General features: G+C 40.2%; 1 protein-coding gene across 4 annotated transcripts in view; it reads left to right on the top strand.

Annotated features, from left to right (window-relative positions):
- Window positions 1–26,912, top strand: part of MACROD2 (mono-ADP ribosylhydrolase 2) — a 2,066,868-nt gene that overhangs the window by 1,895,767 nt on the left and 144,189 nt on the right. For 2 of the 4 annotated variants that reach the window (XM_028828673.2, XM_002798223.4), the window contains exons 10-11: window positions 7,782–7,829; window positions 14,935–15,018. In XM_028828673.2, the coding sequence (XP_028684506.2) occupies window positions 7,782–7,829; window positions 14,935–15,018 (132 nt within the window). The remainder of the gene's footprint in view (window positions 1–7,781; window positions 7,830–14,934; window positions 15,019–26,912) is intronic. The other 2 variants (XM_028828674.2, XM_015149520.3) reach the window with 1 other exon arrangement.

Here is a 26,912-nt window from a genome sequence, read left to right as displayed (position 1 = left end):
TAATAGCTCATAAGGGTAACATCCCCTTCATAACACCCTCCTTTTCTCATGCCATGCACAGACCTCCTTGAGTCTAGTCCCCATTCTTGCTCACGTCTCCTAGTCAATCTAGGAATCCTGGCCATGGACCATGATAATCTTGCCACTCAGCTGCACAGTAGCTGAGTGACTTCAAGCACATAAGAAAGCATACAATATCTCATGAAAAGCATAACTGTTCCTCAAACCCAGCAACCATATGGCTTGGGCACCTCTTACCACATTAGTGTTAGTGAGACATCACAAGTTAGTTCAGTTGAAATATCAAAAAAAAAAAAAAAAAAAGGACATCTACTTTTTTGAAAGATTCTTCTTCAGCTCACCAATACTGGTGCTTTGGATGAGTGGCTCTCAAACTTCAATGTGCATGAGTGTCACCGGGAGGGTCCTTTCCCCGGAGCTTTGGATGCAGTAGATCTTGAGTGGGACATGAGAATTTGCATTTCTAACAAGTGTCCAGATGATAGTGTTGCTGCTGGTCCAGAGAGTACACTTTGAAAACTACCTTAAATAACGTTCTATGGCGTTTTCTTTGCTTGTTTTTGTTTATTTCACTTCCCCAAAAGACTGTATTAATTGTGGTGACTCTAGGTAATGGAGTAAGACAAACCTGAAGTCATTCCAAAACCCATAGCATACTTCATTTTCCAAAGAAGTGTGGACTATTTGCTGTTGGGAAATGACAGTTACCTGCTCAGAAGACAAGTATAATGATTAAGACAAAAATCATTCACATTAACTCTGTCTCCAATAAAAGACAGTGAAATCAGTGTTATAGAGCTCAAAGTAGGTTAGACATTTCCTTATGAAGGGGATTCTGAAGTATATAAAGCTAGTTTTTACCCAAAACTGGTTATTCATGAGAAACTAGTTGGTTTTCACATATATATTGTGATCAAAATAAAAACTTCGGTCATACTCATGTGTTTGTGTAGAATGCAACGGGGTAATCTGACACAGGGTGATGCAGTGAGTAAAAACAGCACTTATTATGAAATTAACATCAAAGAGGTCCCATAAGATGAAATGGAGCATTAGCCTCTGTATGGTCTGTGCCTAGGAAGGAAAGGGGATTTTCTGGAACTGGCATTTCTGAACACACAGAACAATGCCTTCGGATGGAATGCTCTCTATTTTGAAATAGTATTCCTATCACTTTGGTAGAAACCTTTTATTTCATTTTTGTCCTCTAACAAAGAAGTGTGATGCTTGGAGAACTGTTTAAAAGGGCTGCAACTCTGTGCCCACGCTTCATCAGTCTCCTAACTACTTTCAAACTTTGAGTGGCATGACTCCCTACTTCCATAGGCTATCATCTTTTTAAAATATTTTTCTGTTGTTGTTCCGGTTTTGTTAGAAAAGTTCTTGCTAGCAATTTGTTGCACAAATATGACTCAAGCAAGCACATTATAGAGAATAATGTGGAACTAAAGTGGATTTCATTAATATGTAATGGCACATTAGGTGCTTTGTAGAGCAAAAGGACTCTATGCTTGATTTTAATACAAATAATTGCAAAATATTAAGGCATGTGCTTTATAATGTTCAGTAAATTTCTCTCATTAAATGTTATCTTTCAAAAGATGGTGTGTCACTCCTCTGCTTAAAGTTGTTTAATCACTCTGTACTCTAAATAAAGTTTGAATGCTTCAACCTTGTATATTTGTCAGGTTTTTGCAGAGAAAATGAACATATATTAAAATACATGGAAAGAGGTTTATCATAGCGAATGACCCATATGATTATGAAGGTGGATAAATCCCAAGATCTGCAGTTGGCAAGTGTGAGACCCGGGAGGGCTCATGGCATAGTTTCAGTCTGAGTCCAAAGATCTGAGAACCAGTGAAACCAACCATGTGGTTGTAGTCTGAATGCTGGCAGGCTTCAGACACAAGAAGAATTAATGTTTCAGTTTGAATCTGAAGGCAGGAAAAAAAAAAACTCAATGTCCAACTACTAGAAAGGCAGTGAGGCAGGAGGAGTTCCCTCTTACTCTCCAGGGGTCAGCCTTTGTGTTCTAGTCAGACCTTCAACTGATTGGATGAGGCTCACTCACATCAGGGAGGGCAATCTGCTCAGTACCCATTCAAATTTTAATCTCATTCAGAAACACTCACAGACACACTCAGAATAATGTTTGACCAAATGTTTGAGCACTCTGGACCAGTCACCTTGACACATAAAATTAATTGTCACTCCTGGTATGGAAGGCCTGTATTATCTAGCCAGAACAGATCGGGTTAATTGCAATTTCTCAGATAACTCTTCCTTTGGTCATTCATAGCTAGTTTTATCTCCTTAAAAACATCTTGATGGTTCACATCCACATGTTTTCACAGATGTTTTTCCCTCTGCTCGAGTGTGATTACCCTTGTCTTTGTTTGAGTTCCCCAAGAAGCTGATCCTGAAACAAGGACTGAAGTAGAAGTATTTTGGGGTAGTGGGGGTGTGGTGGGAAGATGATCCCAGGAAACACCAGTAGGGAAGTGGGGAAGTGAGACAAGCAAGAGCAGGAGGCAATGAGGTGAAGCTGTAAGCCAGTTACCATGGGACAACTGGGGCTCAATCCCAGTAGGAGTGGGGAGACTCAGGGAGATAGTACAGAACATGCTTTGAATTAGGCCACTTGGAAGGCAAGGGAGCTGGGGTTCTTATATGCAAATTGTCCATCATTTGAGAAAGGCTCAACCCTAAAGGGTGTTAATTCTCTGGTATTACTTGAATGGGATTCAGCAACCAGAGAGAGTCCCCAGGCAAAGAAACCCAAGAGCTGGTGGCTCAAAGGCAGGCTGCCACGCACTGAGTTGTCAAGGAACAAGGAGGTATAGGCAGTACATCCACATCTGGGCATCTGCTGTAGCCTTTCTTTTTCGCTACATAACTTTAACTCACCCTTTAAGACTCAGCTGAAGCCTAGCCTCTTCTGGAGTGCCTTCATAGAACTTCCCTCTGACTTAGCTGGCTCTTGTATATTTCCCAATACAACTTCCGTGTAACTACATCAGATAATCTGTTACCTTCTTCTGTAGTTTTGCTTTTCTATATCATCCACTTTGTGAGCTCCTTGAGGGAAAAGATTGTTGACCTGTATCTTCATAATGGCTGCACAAGGTAGAGCTCAAGAGATGGTTATTTAACTAGCAAAAATAGTTATAAGAATGACATCATAAGGTAATCACTCAGTGGGTTCTTCTTGCCCACTGCACAGATACAACTAATTTAGTGAGACAGCAGTATTGCAGTAGAGAAAGAGTTTAATTAATGCAGGGCTAGCCAAGCAGAGGACAGAAGTTTATTAGTCAAATCAGTCTCCCAAAAAGCTTGGAGGCTAGGAGTTTTTTGGACAATTTAACAGGCAGGGGTCTAGGGAATGGGTGCTGCTGATTGGTTGGGAATGAAATCATAGGAGTGTAGAAAACTGTCCTCATGCACTGAGCCTCTGGATAGGGTCCTCAGGACCAGTTGAGTCACGAGTCAAAGGTCCCGGTGGAGTCAGTCAGTTGCCAGAATGCAAAAATCTGAAAAACATCTCAAAAGGCCAACCTTAGGTTCTAGAATAGTGATGTTATCTATTAGAGCAATTGTAGAGGTTACATATCTTGGGACCTCTGGAACAATGGCTGGTTATTGTTTAACTCTGCCTACATCCTAGTAGAATTCAGGCTTCTCTCATAATCGTGACCTTGGGGTCTTTCATTAGTTTTACAAAGGCAGCTTCAGTCCCCAAACAAGGAAGGGATAGTTTTGAGAAGGGTTATTATCATTCTTGCTTTTAGGTTAAACTATATACTAAATTCCTTCCAAAGTTAGCTTGGGCTATACCCAGAAACGAACAAGAACAGCTTGTGAGGGTAGAAGCAAGATGGAGTCTGCTGTGTTAGATTTCTTTCATTGTCATACTTTTTCTATGTCAGATTTCTCTCGTTGTCACAATTTTTGCAAAGGTGGTCTCAATAATAGCAATAATCAATCAGTATTTATTGAATGCTCATTGTATGTGAGCACTTGACATATAATCCTAACCCTAAGAAGTTGATAATTTTATTATCCCTATTTTTCAGATGAAGAAACTGACATATAGGTTTTTATGTTATTTGGGGGCCAAAAGATAACTTCCCCTTTGCCCTCTGAAAGTTCACTAAAAATAAACTGACAAAAGGCAGGTTAATAGCAGAAAAGGCATACAAAATTATTTTAACATGCACAAGCATGGGGAAATCACATGAGAATGATTATCCACTACCTAAATTGGGCACAGAAGCTTATATATTCTTCTTCATAGGGGAGTGGATAGATGGGGAAAGTAGAAAATTTTTTGAAGAGCAATAAATGATTATTAGGGAGAACGAATGGACCCAGGAGACAGAAATTAACTTGTAAATTATTCTCTTTGGAATTTGAATGAGCCCAAGAGGCAGGCATTATCTTGTAAAAAACATCTGTCCAGGTGTGGTTACATTCTCAGCTTTCTTTTCTGCAATAGATAATGAAATTTCAGGGAGAGGATGGAAGGCAATTGTGTTCCTTTTTGGGGGCTACTGTTTGTAGATAGATAAGGAAACTGTGGAGAAAATCTTCACCCTGTGCTTTGGGAGAGACAAGGGATTGAGAGATGGTAGTGAGGGGAAGGTCCCTTATATTTCAGGGTATTCTGGTATTCTTCTTACCCAAGATTTGCATAGTTATATGTTTTTTGTCCTGGAAGTAAACTGACCCAGTCTGAGTCCAGACTCTGAACAGACACTTAACCACTGTATGACTAAATCAGTGCATGAGTGAAACGAATGAATGAATAATAACCCCAAGCCTGATCCTTCCACACACGGGAGTCATTCTGGGATGATGTTATCGGGACAGTCTATATAGTTCAAATATTCGCTTCAATGTCATGTTCTACGTACAGGAAGACTTCCAAGTAGCTTAACTAGAAGCATCAATCCTTCCTCTGGCACCTTTTTAGTAGCACTGACTACCATACGTTGGAATGTATTTGCATGTCTTAGTTTCTTTACTACTGATAAGATTATTAAAAAAAAAAAAAAAACTGCTTAAGTTTCTATTCATCTTGGAGTTTTCTACAGCCCCAAACATAAAGCCTTATACATAATAGGCTAACCAATGAGTGTTTGCCAGGTGAATAATGGAAACTTAAGTGACAAGCAAAGGGATCTTTGACTCTTCCTTTATTTTCCCCCAGAAACTGTAGAGACTCTTTTTTATCTCTCTTTCTCAGATTCTGAAGAGTCTGTGGTCGTACAGATTTTAGATGGCTCTGTAAAATAAAATTATATTTAAAGATATTAAGTTCAGGGAGGAATCTACGAAGTTTACTTTGTAACATTTTGGTAATCATTTGGTTAGAAAACTGTATTTCTAAGAAACTGGTATTCTTCCTTCCAAAACTGCATTCATAGAATGAATTTTAAAAATTATGTAGAAAATCACCAATGTTTCTAAAATATTTCCATGGTAAAAAAAATTACTTCTTTAAAAGTTAACTATAGTTATCAAGAATTGCCTTTCTAAAACCTCAAATGAAAAGCATTTTCTCTTTCCACTGAATAATATATCTCTAATCATCATTGATAATCAATTCTTAGAAGAGGGCCATACCAAGTAAATTTGGCTGGGATGACTAAATTACAAAGCACATATGTCGGAGCAAGTTGCAAATCTTCACTGACTTCCCATTATTTACAAAGGATGATATAGCTAATATGTATAAAACACATAGAAAATAATATAAATTTAATTCAGTGGACATTTCTTTATTGATTATGGTATATAAAATGAATGGCATTAAGTGCCAGGGAATATACAGGAACACAAGACCTGGTCTCCATCTTTGCAGAATTTATGATCTGGAGATGGATATTTGAAAAAGAGATAAATTAACATGTAGACTGTGTGATTTTATTATAATAACAGATAACATTTAGCACTTAACAATGTTTCAGTAATTGTCCTAGTACTTTACATGGCATGATCTCATTTAATCCTTACGAAAGCTCTATGTAGTAGGTATAATTATTATTATCCCACTACATAGCTGATGAACCTGAAGCTCAGGAAGATTCAGGTAACTTCTGCAAGACCACATGCCCAGGGGATGGATGGGTGGAGGAGCCAGGATGCAAACCTAAGCCCATGTGTATTTAAAGTCCATACCAAGAAGGCAGTAAAAATAAGGTACATCAAAGAGCACATGATTCATTCAAACTTGGGGAAATCAGACGCTGTGGCACCTAAGCTTGCGCTTGAAGGATGAAGGTGAATAGAGAGGGAGAAGGGCATTGCTAGCAGGATCAAGGCAGGTAGAGGAAGCTGAGGGGGACCTTGAGAGAACAGAGAAGAGTTAAATGTTGCCATCTATGTAGGTGGTAGCATGCGTGTAACAGAGGAGGTGAAACTGAGAAAAGTGTTTGGAACCAGGTATCACTGGCCTTGAGCGTTACAGGAAGAGTCTAGACTTTTCTCATTAGGCAGAGGGCAGTCACTGAACCGTTGTGAACCAGATCAGAGCTGTATTTTAAGATTGATTTGGCAGTCACGTGTAAAAGGAGTGAGATCCAGGAGAGGGAAAAAGAGAGGAGCAGTTAGGAAACTGCTAAAATAGCTAAGGCAAATGGCACTGGGAGTCTGAATTTGTACTGCAATAATGTGAGGAGAGAGGACCAAACATAGAAACAGGAGAAGATTTGGCGCTAGCTGATATTTTAGTCCATTTGGGCTGCTGTAACAAAATATCATAGACTCAGTGGCTTATAAACAACAGAAATTTATTTCTGACAGTTCTGGAGGCTGGAAGTCCAAGATCAAGGTGCTGGCAGATTCGGTGTCTGGTGAGGACCCTCTTCCCCGTAGAGAGGCGTCTTCTCCCTGTGTCTGCACATGGAGGGAGGGGTGAGAGGTCTCTCTTAGATCTCTTTTATAAAGACATTAATCCCATCCACAAAGGTTCTTTCCTTATGATCTAATCACCTTCCAAAGGCCTCACCTTCTAATCACCATCACCTTGGAGGTTAAGATTAAGCATATGAATTATTGGGGACACAGATATTCAGAACATGCCACTGGAGGTAGGGAGCATAAGGAGAGAGATGACAGTGTTTCAGAAGTTCAAAAGAGCAAGCATGTCATCTGTAGTGCAGAGGAATCACATGACCTTTTCCAGTTAAAAGGGGTTATATTGGGAGATAAGGGGAGCTAAATAGGAATGGTGCAACTGGTGGGACACTTGAAAGCACATGAGTGAAGGTTGGGATTTCCAAATGCAGCAAAGCAACACTTTTCATAGTGCGGTGCAGGGATTTGACACATGTCGGTCTATGACCAAATAATGATGTCCATACTTCTCAGATACTTGAAGTGAGCATGCAGACCTTTAACAAAGGTAGAGTATGTGGCATTTAAAGTCTGTGATTTTTAATTGTGAGCAATTGAAATGACTGAAGTGACCATATATAATTTGTATAAGTAAAACAAATGATTGCATATATAGTTTGTTATAAATATAACAACTTTAAAAAGGAAATGTAAACTCTAGGTTTTAAATTGTGCATTAATGTGTATACTGTCTTCTTAACTCAGCATGATAATAAGACAAGAGAAATGCATGCTTTAACAGTCTCTTTTCTACTGATCTGTTATCCTTTTGAGAGTTTTAATTAATCCATCTAGAACATTCTTGTGTTTCCCACTTTCATATGAATATTTCTTTATTTTTTCCTATTTTTTAACAGACGATAATAATGAAGAAGAAGAGGATGTCGAAATGAAAGAAGATTCAGGTATTAAATTCATTCTTTTATTATTAGGGGGTAAGTAGGGGTCATTTTGTTGTTTATGTACACTTCATATTTTTTCAAAGAAAGACAAAATAAGATTAATAAAATAGAAATATATGCTCAGTGTTATAAAATTTAAAAGTAGTTGTGCTAACACTTAAGGTTAATGCAGTTACTGTATTTAAGGAATAAATTTGACCTTGAGTTTCCTGACAGTCAAGGTAAAAATGGAACATGATGTTGTACTTAATAGAGTTATATAACAAATCGCCCCCAAAACTTAGAGTAAGCTGAAAACAACCACTTCTTATGCTCATGAGCACAGCAGAGATAACTTAATCATTCTGTTCACAAGGTGTAGGGCTCAGCAGGAAGATTCAACAGCTGGGAGCTGGGACCATCTGAAGGTTCACTCACTTGTCTGGCTAGTGATTGATCTCAACTGTCAGCTAAAATATTAGCTGGGACAACTTCCTAAAACACTTGTTCATGACCACTTTATGTGGCCTGGGCTTCCTCAAAGCATGGCAGCCAGCTTCCAAAATGAGTTTCTCCTGGAAAAGGGAGACACTGTATTCTCAGGCTTAGACATTCCATTGCATCACTCCATGTAATTCTAATTCTTTGGAATAGTCATGAGCCTGCCAAAATTCAAGAGGAAATGAAAATGGACTCAATCTCTTGTGGGGAGTGGTTCTATAGAGCATGTAAGACCTAAAATATTGTTGTGGCCATCTTTGGAAAATACACTTTCCACATATTATATTTTGTTCTCATTATCAGAATTAAGATGCATGCCAACCCCTCAACAAAGCCCATTTGTTATGAGGAAAATCTAGTGGTTAAATGCACAGGTTATAGCCTAAGGTAGCCATTCAATGTGTCTTTGATAATGAATGCATGAATCAATAGACCTGAATTCAATTCTAGCTCTATCAATTATTGACCTTAGGCAAGTGTTATTTTCTATAAGCCTCAGTTTACAATTCTGGGGGCAATAATTCTTACCGTATAGTTTTGTTTGGGGGATTAAATCAGATAACATACCTAAAGTTTCATACAGTGCTTGGACCATAGTAAAGATTCAGTAAATTATTGCTTTTTTCTTTCTCATTCTAACAGATATTAGAAGGATATAGAGCTTAATTCTATCATTAAAAGCTCCTTGTTCCTCATTTTGGCAGTCACAGTGTTCTGACTGTGAAAGAGGTATCTCAGAGGCCCTAATTTTGTGTTACTTCTCATTTGATGCCAGAATTCCCTACAAATCACTGACAGGCTCAGTCTGGGCAGCTCCATCAGCAGGGAGCTCTTTAAATTCTGATGCATTTGATCTCACTACATGAGGTTTGATTGGGGTGGTCCTTCTCTATGTTAAGTTATATCTCTCTCCCTCCCCGGACTGCCCAATATCTTCAAGAGGAAATAACACCAGTTTCTTTTCTTCATAAAATTTCATTGGAACAAGGATTATAGCTTCTATCTACTCTTCTCCAGTCCAAACATGTCTGATTCCTAAAGTTCCCTTGGACTTCCAAATGCAATGGATTCAGAAGGTATGAGAAGTAGAAGCAGAATCTGAAAGTCAGGAGTAGGAATAAAGGAGATAGAAGAGGAACTGTAGCAGTGGCTGTTGGTGCCCTACTTATGCCTCCTTGGTGCTTGCTTTATTTTACAGCACCAATAGCTTTCCAAGGAAAGTCCTTATGACTGTCTGCTGAGTGCTTTGCTCTCGTCCTGGCAGCAAACTCAAAGCACAAGAGAGTTAATTTCTCTGGAGCAGCCCTCAACCAATAATAGATAAGAGTTGGTTGATTAATACCCACATCTGACGCATGTTCTGTTCCAATGCTGTCTAGTAGAAACATAATGTGAGCCTCAAATGTGAGCCTCATGTATAATTTTGAACAAAGTGAAAGGAAGAACGTAAAACTAACTTTAACAATATTTTGTATAACACAATAATCCAAAATATTATCATTTCAATGTATAATCAATATAAAAATAGTCAGATATTTTACATTCTTTTTTTTTCATACTAAGACTTTGAAATTGGTATGTGTTTTACATACACATCTGAATTCAAACTAGCCACATTTCAACTACTTGTTGGCCATATGTGGCTAGTGGCTACAGTATTGGACAATATTGTTCAGAGGTCCCCAGTAGAACTGAGTCTTGGTTGCCCACAGTGGAATGTACTCATGAACACACCCAGTATTGTCTGCTTTCCTTTTCCTGTCTTTCTTCCCTATTCCTCTTGTGACACTTGCTAAAATCATCTCTCAAATTAACTGCTTAAAACTCAAACCCTTCTATGTTTGCTTCTGAGAGAATATGACCTAAGACAAGGACTTGGCTTGCCTTTTATAAAACATAGAGCTCAAGGTAAAATTTAAATTAAAATTTCAATTCCTATATCCATGTAGAATGTCTTATTGTAAAAAAGAGCCATATGTTTAAAAAAGACTTTAAATTGTCACTCTGTCTTGAATTAACTTTCATGAATTTAATCTTGCCGTTCTCATTTATCTTGCTCACATGAAATGTCCTTGGAGTATCTTTTAGCTACGAGGGATACTGCCCTTTCAAGCACCCAGTATAAGGGCCTTGTCTTGCCATGGATCATTTGCCTAAGTGCTATAAGTACACATTTCTAAACAGAGAGAGTTGGCTTCTCAATGAGATTTAGATAGCTATCCAAACCACTGAATGATTTTAAGGAAATCGTTATTAATGCTAATGGAGAGTCCACAAGTTTGGAGTCAGCGTTTGAGGTTTGGCGGCATTAATTGGATCATCATTTCTGATTTTAGTTCCACCAGGTTTCCTGGGAGTTTGGTCTCCAGCAGCTACATGCAGCTGTTCAAGTCATATTCAATGGCCCAAGGATGCTAAGCCACTCGGGCAGAATGGGCTTGGGAGCTACTCCCAATTTCCTGATACCTGAGTGCTGAAATCATGGAGGATTTTTGTGCTGAATGGTTCCAGCTGGCCTCACCAGACATTGGTGTGCATGATGGCTTCACTCAGATCTCACACTTAAGCATGTCAGTCTCGAAGATGAGTCTGAACCAGTCTCCCAAGGCCTTTAACTGCTGTCTTTCCCCTGCCCTGCATCAATTCTCCTTCTCATTCAAATAGAAAAGCTGGAGGGATTTTTACAAATGCAACTGACACTAATGAAGGGCTACTTGAGTGAATCAACTGGCCAAGACATGCTAGTGAATGATAGTGAATAACAACTTGAATACCTAAACCCACTGGGGTGCTTGTAAATGAACTCTCTGGGTAAGGACAGCCCCAGTGTGAAGAGTTTGCAGATTTCTATGGTATAAACACAAATACCATGATCTTTTTCAAGCTTCCAAAGCATGAGGTCAATGAATAGGAGAGCTGGGGAGAGATGGTACAATTAGCTGGTGTGAGCTGGCTCAAGTCAGCCACAGCACAGCTCTGCTGAGCCAGAGTTTAATTGGGCATGTACTTTGTGCCAATAACGTGACATGCATGAACTCATTTAATACACACAGCAATTCTACAAGGCAGGAACTGTTATTATTGAGGCTTAAAAGGGATTAGTTCCTTGCTTAAATAGCAGAACCAGAATTTGAATCCGAGTTTGCCTGACCCCAAAGTTCATGTCCTTTACTTTCTTGCTCCTGTCTCCAGACTTTTATAGTAAGTAGAGGCAGGAGCATTTCAGATGGTATCAGACATGGTCATCTGCAAGGGGAGGTTCTACTCCCATGGGAGGTAGAAGAAGCAGACTGGCTTAAATGCCAAGAATTCCGTGTAAGTCCTTTAATCATCTTCCTTAATCCTTAATTCCTTAATGGCAAATGTCTTCCCATGTCCTTTCATTTCCATGACTGCACTGTTGAAATTAGCCCCAGTCTGAGTCAGCAGGGACGGAAAATTATCAACCACCTATGGAAACTCAACCACATCACAGCTGGATGCACAGTTCAGTCCCTCAGGGGACAAAGCCATGCTCCTGGCAAATCTCCAGGTTTCTACCCTCTGCCAGACATAGGGCAAGCTAAAAAACATGATACATTGTCAAGGAGAAGCATGGGGGTGCTTTTGAAGACAAGCAGAAGCAACTCTCTTCTTCACTCCCCCAGGCCAAGAGGGAAAGTTGTTCCTCCCAAGCCACAAGTAGAAACCTGGACACAGAGGCCTTATGTATCTGTGACTTTCATTTGCATGCCCCAGAACACTTTACCCATGGTGTCATGAGATGATACAATACTGTTTCATATAACACGTTTCATGTTCATATTCAACATGTATGCATGCCCAGTGACCCAAGGAGTGCTCTACAACTTTTTCAAAAATAAAATATTAGTACTTTGGCGGGGGGTGCTTAGATATTTCAAAATGTAGCACATGGATGTCTTTTTAAATAGTACCCACTGCCCAGGAATTCCTATTCTGGTGGGAAATGAAGACCTAGAAATGTAACTCACAAAAATGCAAAAAGTGATTGGAGAAATGCTGGTTTGGAGTTGAATTTCCAGCATTGGAAACTCTCTTCTTGCTCCCAGTTGCAGACGACACATTGCAGTGACATAGAAGGGTTCGATTTTTCTCCCAGTGAGGTTGCAAATGTCTCTTTGCCCATTGTATGAATCCGTTTGAGCCTAGTATTTGCACTCGGTGAGCTGCTCCAAGCATCTCATTTCTGTTTTTGCTGAACCCATTCCAAGGGTCAACATCCATCTTGCACCTGGTGACAGAAGTTTGGGGGAGTTGCTAATGTAGTCATTGGCAAATTTTTTCACCCTGGCTGTGGTAATAACCTTAGATGTGACTGACTTGCAACCACAGAAAACCTAGCCTAGTGCCCAAAGCTTTGCAGTTTATAATGCCAAAGTTTTTAATAGCACATCTATCAAATGTGGGTTTTTTTTTGTTCTGTTCCTTTTTTAATAAATGGGAAATGAGAAATGAATCGCCATAGCTCTGTAATGTAATTTTAGAATCCTGGCATGAAGGCGACAGCTGCTAAGAGAGAATTCGGCAGGGTCCCCATTATATCTTGGCCTTAAAGAAAGGCCTGGGGAAGTGAAAATAAAATCGAATTTGAAATGAAATTCTCAAGGCACTGCTAGGCACCAGGGATACGAGAGGGATTAGGAAAGACAAGTGCCCTTTTCTCATGGAATTTACATTCTTGGGGATGAGATGAGGAAGGAGACATACGGTAAAGGGATACACCAGAGAGCGAGATAATTTCAGATACAAGTGATGCGTTTGAGAGAGATTTCCTTTGTGAGCCTTTAGATTAAGCAGTCAGGGAAGGCCTTGTAGGGAGCTGAATTTGAACTGAGATTCAAAGCGCAAGAAGGGAGCAGACCTATGAATATGTGTGTTGGAGGAGTGGGGGTGAGAACAGCAGGTGCAAAGGTCCTGAGGCAGGAACCAGCCTAGCAGTGATTGAGGAACACAAAGGGAAAGGAAACTGACAAAGCTAGAGCCAAACACAAGTGGGAAGTGAGGCTAGTGTGGTAAGCAGGGCCCAAGTGATGTGCTGTGCCAGGCCTGGAATTGGATTTGGATCTTATTCTAAGCAATGGTTTTTAAACAGGCGAGCAATGTGATCTGGTTTATGTTTCAAAAGCTCACACTAGCTGCTGTGTCGAGGATAGAGTGCAGACAACAAAGAATAGAAGCGGGGAGATTAGAAGGCCAGGGGGTTATGAGATGCTGGTGCGGGCTACTGTGGTGATTCCAAAGGTTGAGCACGTTGATGAATATGAAATCTATTTTAGAATGGAGCAGAGAGGGCTATGATAGGATTTGCGATTGCTTCAACTGGAAAAGTAAATGAAGAAAAATATTGAGAATGACATCTCAGTTTGGGGTTTAAATTCCTGGGTAGATAGTGATACCATTCCTTGAGATGTGTAATACTGTGGAAAGAACAGGCTTATAAACAGCAAGTGTATGATTATATCTGACTTTAAATTTGAAATGCCTGATGAGGTCCTTTACAAAAAATTGAAAGGGCCTGATGGGAGTTGAGTGCAGGAAAGGAAATTATTAGTGCTCTGAAGTGTAGGGCATAGTTAAGTACCAGCCCCAAAGGGACAATGGGAAGGAGGTGCCTACGGGAGCCAAGAGACTTAGAGGGCCACGTGGAGAAGGCCAACTCTAGGGTCTGTAACCTTAGATTGAGGGATACAACCAGCTCATGAAAACCACCAGGTGCCTAGAAAGTAGATGCCCTGAGCTCCCCATTGGCTACATCTAATAGGAAGCCGGAGAACCAGGGAGTTCATTGATGCAATCCAGAAAATTCAGCCTCCCAGAGCACATTAGGGGTGGTGAAGGATGGAGAGTGGATCTAGAGAGGCAAACAGATATCCATTCCCAAATCCCAAACAAGATGCCCTGTAGGCTGTTGAAGACATAAGTCATGAGCTCAGAAAGAAGATCAGGACTAGATACATAAATTCACACCTAATGAAGTGTGCTATATCCAAATGAATAAACTCGGAGATATTTTCCTGACACTGTCTTCAGAACTTAATTTATTTGCCCCCATGGATAGACTTAGAGAGGCATTGAGGAAAAGAGGAAGCACAGTAATTTAAGTGGGAAATACAGAAGTTGTTTAGAATCTGGATTACTAAAAAACAGTTTGTTAAATAGAAGCAGGGTAATTTCTAGCCCCATTCCTTTCTCCATTCCTCTAGCCCTGCTTTCAGGACTGAGTAAGATGAAATTGCACCATGACAATTGTCAACTAATCTATGAAGATTGAAATCAAACACTCTTGGAGGAAAAAAAAGTTAACAGGGTTCCCTTATGGAGAATTTCTAAATTTATGAAACCACATGTGTAAGATTTTACATTTGTGTGAATCACTAATGCTATCTACAAAAATGTTTTAGCTTAAGCCTTAAGTTTAAGTCTATGTAGATTGGAGAACCACAAGTCCTTGCCAGAATTTCGCTCAGCCATGATGACAGATGAATCTGCAATTAAGATTCAGCGTGTGTGTAGGTTTACTAAGAAGAAAACATTTTTAAATTTCAACATAAGTTTGAACCCTACTGGTAAATATTTAAATGAGAATATTAAATCTTTGTGATTCCAGAGGGGTTAGAGCCAAAAGGCCTCTCTCCACCCCACAAGAAGAGCAAAGCAAAGAAGCCAGAATGTTCGAAAGACTCTAGCGAGGGTAAGTCCTGTCCCTCCTTCCTTTAGAAAATTATGCCATGAAAAGAAAATTATATTTAATTTTTAAATTATGTGTATAAACACACTCATGTTCAGATATTCCTAAGGGTTAAAATATCACAGAGAAATTATTTCATCCCTTTCTAATATGTTTGAAGATGAAGAATCAGATTCAAGTTTATTTTGTTAAGGTAAAACCCAAATTTTAAAAGTCCATTTTGTCAGTGTGATGTATTTTCCATGTCTGCAAAGCAAAAAACTGTAAGTAGTGCTTACCAGTTACATGTTCCAAAATTGTGTAAAAGTGAAGGTCAAGATTTGCATGTGATGACCAGCTTTGCAACTATTGGCTTATTGGGAAAAATGTTTTTCTGATAAATACCTTCTGAGTCTTTCCAGATTCAGACTTCAACAACGGATGCTGGAAATGGTTCCTGTCTTTAGCATTCTCTTTCATTTTCTAGGATCCTACATACCTTTGCATTTTTGCATTGAATGGGCAGGTCCCAATGGACTCAGTTTTATGAAGAAAGGACACGGTCTCTCTTTTACACACTGGTACAACATACAGTTCATTCAAATTTTCTTTTAAAATGTTGATGAGGTGTTCTTTTCATGTGAACCTCAAACCTAAGGGTAGTACAAACTTTTACACTTGATATTAGCCCAAAGGCAGAGAAGCGATAGAGTAGTACAAATTTTTTAAAGGGGGCATATTTACGCCTTGTCCTTCTTGCCTTGAGCCCCACCTCCTCCACTGAGAAATGAAGAGTGTAATAATACTGATGGTGTTGGGTTGGGTCTTGAGGGAAGAAGATGCCAAGATGGAAGCAGAAGTGCAAGATAAAGGTGAGAGAAATGGGCGATGGAGCAGGAGCAGCTGAAAGGGGAGAAGAAAAGAAGGAGGCTTAGCTAGGAAGTGCCTCAGTCTGCAGTGCAGTCTGGAAGTCCAGAGGAGTCCTGCACTGGACGGGAATAGCTGGGCTCTAGGGTCTCGCTTTCCCATGCTCAGTCACTGGCTGCAAGTAGTTTTGGGGAGAAAGTGGCCGGCCTCAGCAGGAACACGGTGCCACGGGGGTCCTCAAAAGTGTGGCTGCTGGGCGCTGTCAGCTTATTTATCTCCTAGCAGCAGGTCTCACTTGAACTCTTGAGCTGCTCACGTGCAGGACTGCACAGTATCCCTGTGAGTGCTGGGGCTTCTGGTGCTAAGTAATAATGCTGCTTTTTCACCTTTCTGGGAATTTAGAACCAATCGAGAAGACAAAGCTGAAACAAAGGTGGAAATCAAAGCATTAGCTTGATTACTAATGTGGTTAGGCCAGAGCATCTGGCTGCCCTGCCCCCAAACAGACTTCCTAATCCTGGATTTCAGCTGTAAATGGGAAAGCTTTAATCACTGTTCCCTCACAGGCAAGTGCAGGAGTCCTCAGCTTCCTAGACCAAGGCTGCCCTGGTCAGCTTGTTATAGGACGAGCAGACCAGGAACACGCCTTTTCTGTAGGCAGGTGGGTCTGAGAGAGACACAAGATAGGACTGTTTCCTTCTCCCAGGCTTACTGTAAGTGAGGAGAGGTGTAGAAAGGCACAGAAGTAGATGTGATCCCTCCTCTAGACAAGGAGCGAAGGATGAACGTTTCCTACTGACAGTAAAGAACAGAAATAGCATGTGTACCTGGCCTAGCACCGGCCTGGCCTTTGGCCAGTGATGGCTGTTATTATCAGTATCATAATCATGGCCATGGTAGGGTATGCACTGCCCTAATTCAGTGAAATGTGCCTGAAAGTTTAAAATTGTTCGGAGAAGAACACTTAGAACCAGGGAAAAGGCCAGCTGCAATAATTCACCCAAGATATTCAGCTTTGTTACTGCCTGGTGGGAGAGTAGCTGGGGCTTCCAAATCTCCTGTTGTAGTTCGGTCATTTTCTAGACCATCTCTTAAGGCCACACTTGGGTAATGAGCTGAGGCTTCCAAATCTCCTGTTGTAGTTCGGTCATTTTCTAGACCATCTCTTAAGGCCACACTTGGGTAATGAGCTGGGGCAAAGCAACACTCACCTTTCCCCTAGAGAAACTCTACCTCACCAAATGATTCCCACCACATCCATAACCTATGTCAAAAGCTGTTTTCCAGAGCCTGAGCCTGTTGTCATTTCTGAGCCTCACGTAACGGCTATTAAGCTGTAGCAGTTCTTCCACCTTTAATTAAAGAAGGGAATTCTTCCAAGTTACTCCTTCCAATGTGTGAAAACTTCATTTACTTCCTAAATCAGTTGCTTTGTTTAAGAACATCATTCCCCAATCCTAAGGACTCAATAATACAGCTTCACCTCCTATCATTATGTGGTCTAACAATCTGCTCTGAATCATAAAGATGAAAATGTGGTAACTGGATTTGCTAGCAGGGACATTCTGTCTGTGGTGAAATGTGAATGTGAGGCACTCTCCGGAAACATGGGAATTGTGCATTTGTTCCTAAGAGGGCTTCAAAGACAAATAAAAAAAGTGAAAATGGCTGGGCAAGGAGTGAGAAAGGGAGCACCATCGGGCAGGCAGCGGTGGATGATTCCATGATGTGCTGTTGTGCTGAACCCCTCCCACCTTTAGTGGGGATGACACCAGGTTCGAGAGGCTGAGGAAGAGCCCCAGAGTCACTGAAAGAGACATGGGGTTTTCCTGGGGGCTTTCATACAGGAGAGAGAGCCTGGTGGCAGGAGCCTGGGCAGGAGGACCACAACCACTTATAAAAAACATGCAGCGACAACCTTTCCTTAACCCAAGACAAAGGGCCTCTATCCCTTGTACAACCTGAGTTCCACAGTATGGGCTGGGGGCTCAGATGTTCCCTGTAGATAAGAATCTCCAGGTTGCCACTGCTGGATTCTAGTTGAGACCTTCGAACCGCATGGAGATGCATCCACCATATGGTTCATTCTCAGGATATGCTTAAGTGATTGCTATCAGTTGGTTTACCACACATATGGCACTTATTACTTATCAATGTTTCTATTTTGACAAAATAACCTATGTCCCTGAATTCATGCATTGTACTCTTGCATGTGTTCTATTTCCCGTTATGATACAAAGAGTTACAATCATTCTTTCCTAGTGGATATGCAAATGAAATCTGCTATCACTGGAAGAGGGGCAAGTTTTAATGCTGACCATTACTCTTCTCTCTAGATCTTCTTCCCAGCTTAGAGTTATCCAAGTTTTTCTAGCTTGGTCATTTCATATTTTTTTAGAAAGAGAAGCTCCTGGTATTTTTATTTATAGATCACTCAGCTTAATGCCCCAACAATGGGCCCCATCTCTCTTCTCTCCTTCTTTAGGATTCCCTGGCCCATTTCCCACCCTCACAGGTACTACTGATGTCCTCCTTTTACCTGATAACACAGATTTTCAGAAAGGGTTACAGAAAACAAACTCACCTAGATTTTCCAGCATATATAGTCATAATAACTGTATTTAGATTCAGAAGAAAAATTTCAAGAACATATGGTCAAATTTTCTCATTCTACAGAATTTTTTAAAGTACAGACTGCAAATGCTTCGTTAACTTGCCCAAGTCCATGCAGTTTGTTAATGTCACAATCTCTTCTTTTTTTTTTTTTTTTTCTCTAGAAAAAACACAGCTTCTGAAATCCTTTTCTCTTTCTCTTTCCTGGAAATTAGAACAAATTTTTTGAAGGAAGAAATATTGTCAACATTATAACCTTGAGTTAAGCATTATTACTTTAGTAAACATCTTGCCGAGATATTGAACATCAAAATTAAAACTCAATTTCTAAATGTATTTATTTGCATTTTTATGCTGTGTACTTTTGAATATAGTGGTTTTATTATTTTAATTAAAATTTCATGAACCACTGTGTACTTTGGTTTCACATACACTCAACACCATACCAATAATGAAATTATTAGTAATTTCAAACTACTAATTGATTGGCTGTCATCTGCTATAAATGATAATGCTGTCTATGAACTAGCAAGGCATAGACAGAATTGTTTGGAAAAAAGTCTGGTTAGTACCAGTTGCATTAATTCTAACTCCCCATAATTTAGATCTTTTTTTTTTTCTTACAAAAAGTTGAAAGAATAGTATTGCAGAAAACTTAGCACCTTTAATAAAGCATACTTTTCTCACACTTCTTCCTTTGTCTTTCAGAAGTAAATGCTCTACAGGTTCCTTTACTGAAAGTCTCTCAGGACTTATTTGCCTGAAAATGGTATTATTTTGCATTATTCTTTTAAGGCAGTGTTGATGGGTAAAAATTTGAGGTTGATGGTTATTTTCTTGCAACATTTTGAAGTTGTTTTCCTGTAGTTGTTAAGGAATATTTCAGTTTGTTTTTTGCTTCTTTTAAGCTGATCTGTTTTTCCTTTCTGTCTGCTTTGACAATCTACTCATTATCTTTTGTGTTCCATAGTATCACTATGATGTGCCTAGGTATAGATTCATTTTTATGTATCCTCTCTTAGAATTTGCTGTACTTCTTAGATCTGGGAATGGGCATCTTTCATTAGTTCTGAAAAACTCTCACATACCACTTCACCAAATATCACTTCAATCTATTACTTTCTATTCTTTCTTTCTCTGTTCTTCATGACTTTTAACCCATATCACATTTTCGTCCTCTGTGTCTCTTCTCTCTATGATGCCTTCCAGTTAATTTTTTTCAAGTCTGTCATTTAACTTGCTAATTTTCTATCCAACTGTATTTAATCTGATGTTTAACTCTTCACTGAATTTTTAATTATAGTTTTCTTTTTTGATACATTTTATTTGGTTCCTTTTCAAATATATATGGACATTTTTTATTTAATTAACACATAAAATACCTTTAATAATCTGCATCATAAATTTTAATATCGCTAGTGTGTACAAGTCTGATTCTGCAGTTTATTGACTCTGCAAACTTATGCACTTGGTTATTTCCTTGCGTATTTTGCCTTTTTGATGATCATGTTCCTTGGATTTTTACTTATGGAAGATTTTTTGATGTTGCTTTAAGAGCTCATTTATTTACACTTGGTTTTCTAAGATACCTGAAGATACCACCTTAGCAGTACCTTAAAGTACATATTAGGCTTAGAGTTTTGTTTTTATTTTGTTGGCTAATGGTCCTTAAACCCATGTTAGTCCATGTATAGGATGAGGAAATCTCAACAGAGACCTTTTTCTTCCCTTTTTTTCCTCTGCGACAAATGCTAAAACTGACATAGGCAAATCTCCCACTGTATTTACGACCCTAGCACGGGCTCCTCCATGCCTCACACGTGTGGCTCATTCAAATCCAAGCTCTAGCTATTGGTTCTCAAAGAGTGTTCTTGAATCTGCATCCATCAGCCTCACCTGGAAACTCACGCCTATAATCCCAGCACTTTGGGAGCCCAAGGCGGGTAGATCACTTGAGGTCAGCAGTTCAAGACCATCCTGGCCAACATGGTGAAACCTGTCTCTACTAAAAATACAAAAATTAGTTGGGCATGGTGGCACGTGCCTGTAATCCCAGTTATTCAGGAGGCTGAGGCACAAGAATTGCTTGAACCCAGGAGGCAGAGGTTGCAGTGAGCTGAGATTGAGCCACTGTACTCCCAGCCTGGGCAACAGAGCAAGACTCAGTCTAAAAAAAACCCAAAATTCTAGGTTCACATCCCAGACCTACTGAATCAGAAACCTGAAGTGGGGTGCAGTAATCTGTGTTCTCAAAAGCGCTTCATCTGAAGATGCACGCTCAAACTTGAGAACTGTTGTTCTTGAGTCTAGGTTACCTGGGGTTGGCACATGCCTCAAAGCAAATATTGATTTCAGTGCCTGCTTAGAACTCTTGATCCTGACACTTTTATCATTTCTGTTTCTAAGAATTTCCCTTACAAAAGCACCATCTCAGCCATGTATCCAAGAATTAGATAGATGCATACATATATATGTACATACATATAGATAGCGCAAATACCTACAAATATATATATACGCACACACACATATAGGTATGTATATGTGTATACCTGTAAATGTATATATGTATACACATACCTTTATATATGTGTGTATATATGATGTGTAGGTATATGCTATCTATTGTATGTATGTATATATACATACACTTGTGTATGCATGTATGTATATACATGCATATACGTGTGTGCATATATATCTGTAGGTATGTGCTATCTATATGTATGTATATATGTATGTAGGCACATACATATGGGTGTGTATATATCTGTAGGTATGTGCTATTTATATGTATACATCTATTTACTTATGTAATCACACAGACATATATGTGTATATGTGTGTATATATACACACATGTGTATATATGTAGCTCTACATACATATAGATATATACACATATGTATATACATATATACACATATACATATATCTATACACATACATATATTTCTAATACATAGCCTGGAAAGATACATATCAAGTTGACCTCAGAAATTATCTTGGAGGAGTGAAGAAGGAGCACAGTTGGGTTTTGGAGAGTTTAATATTCAACCTTCTAAATGTATGTGTAATTGAATATGCACACACACATATAATGAATTATTTTATAAAACAAACACATATTTTCATTAAAAAAGAACTAAATGGACTATATGCTGCTAAGTTCAGTAGCATGTTTCAAACAGTAATTTTCTCCATACCTAAGTCTCCAAAGCCTTCAGTGGCTTTTGTTCACAAATATCACTTTCCATCATATTTTTACAGAAAGCACTAGCACTTTGACTCTCGCTCCACAATTGCCTTTACATAGAATATTCAATAAGCATCCGTGGGATGCCCATTCCTCAGGAAACTGAACCCTTGCAATCCTCAATCAACCAAACCTATATTGCACTTTAAAATATTAATGATGTCTTTTGTCAGATGAAATTATATGTGGAAACATTTTGGAAACTAGAAAGCACTATGCCAGTTTGAGGGATCTAATGATAATATTAAAGTTATTATTATTGTTATTTCACTAAAATAAATTCTTCTGAATACATGAGCCATTTATGGAACGTAGCTTGTATTTCCTGAGAGGCAGAATTTTCTTTCTGCCCCATTATTTTCTATGCATATTAAAGTATCGTGTGACATGCTGTTTTGTGAGTGGCTGGACAGAAGGGACATTCTATCTTTCAGAATGCCATGCAGCAGTTCATGCATTATATTCATAAGCATGATTTTTAATTTAATTTTTTTGACAAGTGCAGCGAAGGGTAAAATCAGGCAGTCATAATTTTGACTTTGCCATCACTCAAATGAGCTTAGTGATTGACCAGCTTTAAACAAAATAGCAGGATTCAGGAAAAGCAGCTTTTCCCTGAAGAAAAGCTTTGTTTTATCCTGTAGACCTTAAAATACCCAGAATTTAAGCAAAATGTGTAAATTTCCACGGTGAAAAATCAGAATACAATAAATGCCTATACCACCATCTTGCTTCAATCATATTTTTCTTACATTCTGCTTGATTCCAGCCCATTCTGAACTATCCGCCACCACAAAGTAGTAGAAGGACCCAGTGGTCTCTTTTCATTTGTACTGTTGCTCCCCACACGTAATTACCCATTTAACAGACCACAGAGTTCTGTTTCAGAGTCAGCTCTAGGACTTTAAATGGGACTTAGAGAAAGCGAGTATTAAGGCATTTTCCATTGTGAGAAGGGCTGAATCTACCAAGGCAGAGAAACCACAGGTTCTGTTTGACCAGGAATGATCCCAATTTATGCATATTGCCATTGGCATTTGTTAGCAATGTTCCCTTTCACTCCTGGAGGCAACCCAAGTTTGGTGATAATGTATATGGACCCTCATACCCACAGAGAAACAGTTCAGTATGAGCATGGACAGAACTCTCAATTGTTCATGTTCTGCTTCCTACTTGGGCAGTTTTTCTAACCTAAGACTCGGTTTCTTCATACATTAAATGTATGGAAGGGAAACCGATCTTGCAGGACTGCAGGGCAATTTAAATAAGATGATTTATGGAAAACACCAAGAACGTTGACTAGACAGAAGAGCTGGTCAGTGAGTATATTGAATTTCAAACAAGAAGAGCTCCCTCCCACCAAAAACTCCCCTACCTTGCTTATTAATGCTTGAAATTCCTTTTAACATGAACAAAATACTTTTGCAAGCAAAGATACATTTTTAAATGCATTGCTTGCATCGCACATCTGGCTGGGTTTGTTTCTCTTCTCTTTCCCTTAGGTTCACTCAGCACACTCTGCATGCCTCCCCACCCCAGCCCTCAGTTGCACCAATTCCAGTGCCAAAGGGACTTTCTTCCAGTCTGTCTTCATCTTCCTGATCTCTATTCCCCTTCTCCTCAAGTCCAGATTCCCAAGAAACTACAGGAGGTCCCCCACTTACGATGGTTTGATTTAGGATTTTTTGACTTGATGGTGTGAAAGCAGTAGGCATTCAGTAGAAATCTTCCTTTGGATTTGAATTTTGATGTTCTCCTGGACTCTCGATATGATAGTCTCTCCTGATGCTGCTCAGTGAGCCACAGCTCCCAGTCAGCCGCACCATCACGACGGTAAACAACTGATACTGCACTCTAGAGTGGCCTGTGTTGTCAGCAGTTTTTGGATATTGTGTTTTGTGTTTTCACATTCCATCATGTCTACAAAATGCCCATCTGTGCAAGTTAGGTGTACTAAATGCATTTTTTGCTTACAGTATTTTCAACCTACAATGGGTTTGTCAGGACATAAGCCCATCTTAAGTCAAGGAGCATCAGCAGCCTATCTCCAATATTTACACAACCACACACCTCAATCATTTCTCAGTCTCTACTTACTGTCTCTAAAACTTTATGGAGGATACCAGGTTAGGTCAGGGGCAAGAGGAAAGAGGTAGTCTCTAGTTATCAGCCCTCAGTTCAGAGCTTGCCACTGAGACAGTCATTGTTTGGTCCTCATGGTCCCTTGAGATCTGTTGACTCTCAACTATTTCTGTAAGATGCTGGGACCAAGAATCTCTCTTCTGAAGCTGGGCCTTATTCTTACTGCCTGTGGTCTTCTTTCCCTGATAAATGTTTCTCAAAATATGGCCAATGGTACCCTGGGGGAGGTCCCCCAAAACCCTTCCAGCGATCCACAAGGTCAAAATTAATTTTGCATGGAGCTGTGCTCCCAGAAGTCTCCACTCACATGGAATTCAGTGTGCATGAGGTCCTCTATAGTTATGCAAAAGGATGCTACTGCAGAATCATCTACTGCATCCTTCCTCCAACCACATCGGCATAGCTGCCCACCATCCAGTTTCTCCAAGCACTCATTCCACATACTTTTATAATGCCTACCATTTGACAGTACAGATATTGTTCTAAGCCCTGAACACAATACAATATATAATATATGTATCATATTAATCTATTATGAGCCCCTGCTTTCTTGGGGCTTATATTCTACATCTAAAATAACATCCCTGCTCTCTTGGGGCTTTTATTCTAGGGTATGTGGCATTGGGGGTTGGCAGATATAAAATGGATACAGTGTATAATAAATTATTTATCTATTGCTGCCTGAAAATTTATCCTAAAGCTTCAACCAACGATAAGCGCTTATTATCTCAGAGTTTCTGTCAGTCAGGAATTGGAGAGTAGCATATCTTGAGGTTCTGGGCCACCGTATCTCATGCTAATGTGTGGCAGTTTAGGTCACGAGAGATGGCTTCTACCTTGCGCCCTCTCGCATCACTTGCTCTGGGATAAGGCAGCCGCCACATCTGAGGCCCCTCCAGCAGCTGGGCGGAGAGGTTCTCATGGCAAGGAGCTGAGGCCCCCCGCTGGCAGCCAGCACCAAGTTATAAGTCATGTGAGAGGACCATCTTGGAGTCAGATCCTCCAGTCCCAAGAAAGCTCCCAGGTGACTGCAGACCTAGCTGACATTGTGACAACTTCATGGGAGACCTCATGCCAAGAGCCATGGAGAAAAATCAAGCAGGGGAGGAGCTGGGGAATGCCTAAGGGTGTATCAGTGTGGGAGTGAGTGTGTGTGTGTGGTGGGGGAAATTAGGAGACAGCTGGGTTGGGTTTTAAAGTATGTTGGATCTCTCTGATTATTAAGTTTGCATTTGAGAAGAAATCTGAAAAACATAAAGGGGTAAGCCAGGCAGCTGTCTGGGAAGAGAGTGTTCCAGTAGAGGAAACAGTAAGTGGGCCGGGTGCGGTGTCTCACGTCTGTAATTCCAGGCTCTTTGGGAGGCCGAGGCGGGCAGATCACTAGAGGTCAGGAGTTCGAGGCTAAAAATACAAATATTAGCCAGGCATAGTGGCGCACGCCTGTAATTCCAGCTACTTCGGAGGCTGAGGCAGGAGAATGGCTGGAACCCGGGAGGCGGAGGTTGCAGTGAGCCGAGATCGCGCCACTGCCCTCCATCCTGGGTGACGAGAGTGACACTCTGTCTCAAAAAAAACAAAACAACAAAACAGTAAGTGCCAAAGCCCCAGTGATCAAGGCGTCTGACTTATCCTAATAAAAAGCAAGAAGGTCCCTGTGACAGCAGCAACAGAGAGCGAAGGCGAAGAGAGTAACTGGAGAGGTCACGGGGGCCGATCCTGGAGATGAGTGGGTGCCACACTTGGGTGTGCATGAGAATCACCCGAGAGTGTGGGAAACCCAGATTTCAGGGTCTCACCCCCAGTCTCTGAATCAGTAGGTTTGGAGATGGGGCAGAGAATCTGCACGTCCAATAATTTTCCAGGTGATGCTGATGCCCTGCAGTGGAGATTATATCTTGAGAATCACTGCCTTGGGCATTGTTGACCACTGTAAGAACTTTGGCTGCTTCTGTCAGTGAGATGTTAAGAGAGTATTTGAAGCAGAGATAGGACATGCTCTAGCTTACATTTTAAAAGCAACCTTCTTGTTACTGTGTTGGGGACAGACTGTGAGGGGCTAAGGGCAAAACCAGGAAAGAGTTTATTGGAGCAAGGGATATGAATGGCTTGACCCAAGTAGCAGCGAAAGGCAAGAGTGAGAATTGGTTGCTTTTGGGCATATGTTAAAGGTAAAGCCAACAGAATTCGCAGACATGTTGGATGTGGCATGTGAGAGAAAGAGAGGAGGCACGGATGAGTGTTTTCATTCTCTCCACAACTACTGAATCCAGAATAGAAGTCATACCCTGGTTATACTTAATTCAAACATTGCAGGAAAAACAGTTCTTCACTAGTCATACAGTCTGCTTGTCCCTCTTGTCTTCTTGCTCTCCTCACCCCAGGAAGGTCATAGAAGTGCACCCCAAGGCCAAAGTTCCTTTTTTTACATTTTTAATTTTTTTGCTGTTGCTTTTTTAGAGACAGGGTCTCACTATGTTGCTGAGGCTGGTCTTGAACTCCTGAACTCAAGTGACCCTCCAGCCTCGGCCTCCGAAAGTGCTGGGATTACAGGCATGAGCCATGGTGCCCAGCCCAAATTTCTAATTAGGCAAAAGCAAAACTTTCAGGCACAAAGAAAAATCTCCTAAATATCAAAAAGAGTAAAAGCACAAAAATATTGACACAAACTGAGTAAAAAGATTATTTTATGTGATTTAGATAGTAGGATTTCAACATGTTTCTCCCCATAAAAGGTGTTTTTTTTATTGTTGTTGTCTTGTTGCTTTTCAATAAGCAACTTCCCAGTTAAGGAATGAGCGTGTAATTGCTGTCATTTATGATTGCCAAGCTCAAGAAGACAGTAAGAAAGACAGAAAGGAAGGAGATAAAGAAAGAAGGAAGAGAGGGAGGAAAGAGGTGGGGGAGAGGGAGGAAAGAGGTGGGGGAGAGGGAGGAAAGAGGTGGGGGAGAGGGAGAAAAGGGAAAATATAGTTGCAAGCTAATGGAAAGACCCCTGAACTAGGAATCAGATCCCTGAATTCTGTTTTCATCCCTTAGGTGT

Source organism: Macaca mulatta, chromosome 10 (assembly GCF_049350105.2).
Source record: "Macaca mulatta isolate MMU2019108-1 chromosome 10, T2T-MMU8v2.0, whole genome shotgun sequence".
NCBI classification, from domain to species: domain Eukaryota; kingdom Metazoa; phylum Chordata; class Mammalia; order Primates; family Cercopithecidae; genus Macaca; species Macaca mulatta.
Note: the sequence above shows the minus strand (reverse complement) of the source record. Positions and strands in the feature narration are given on the sequence as shown.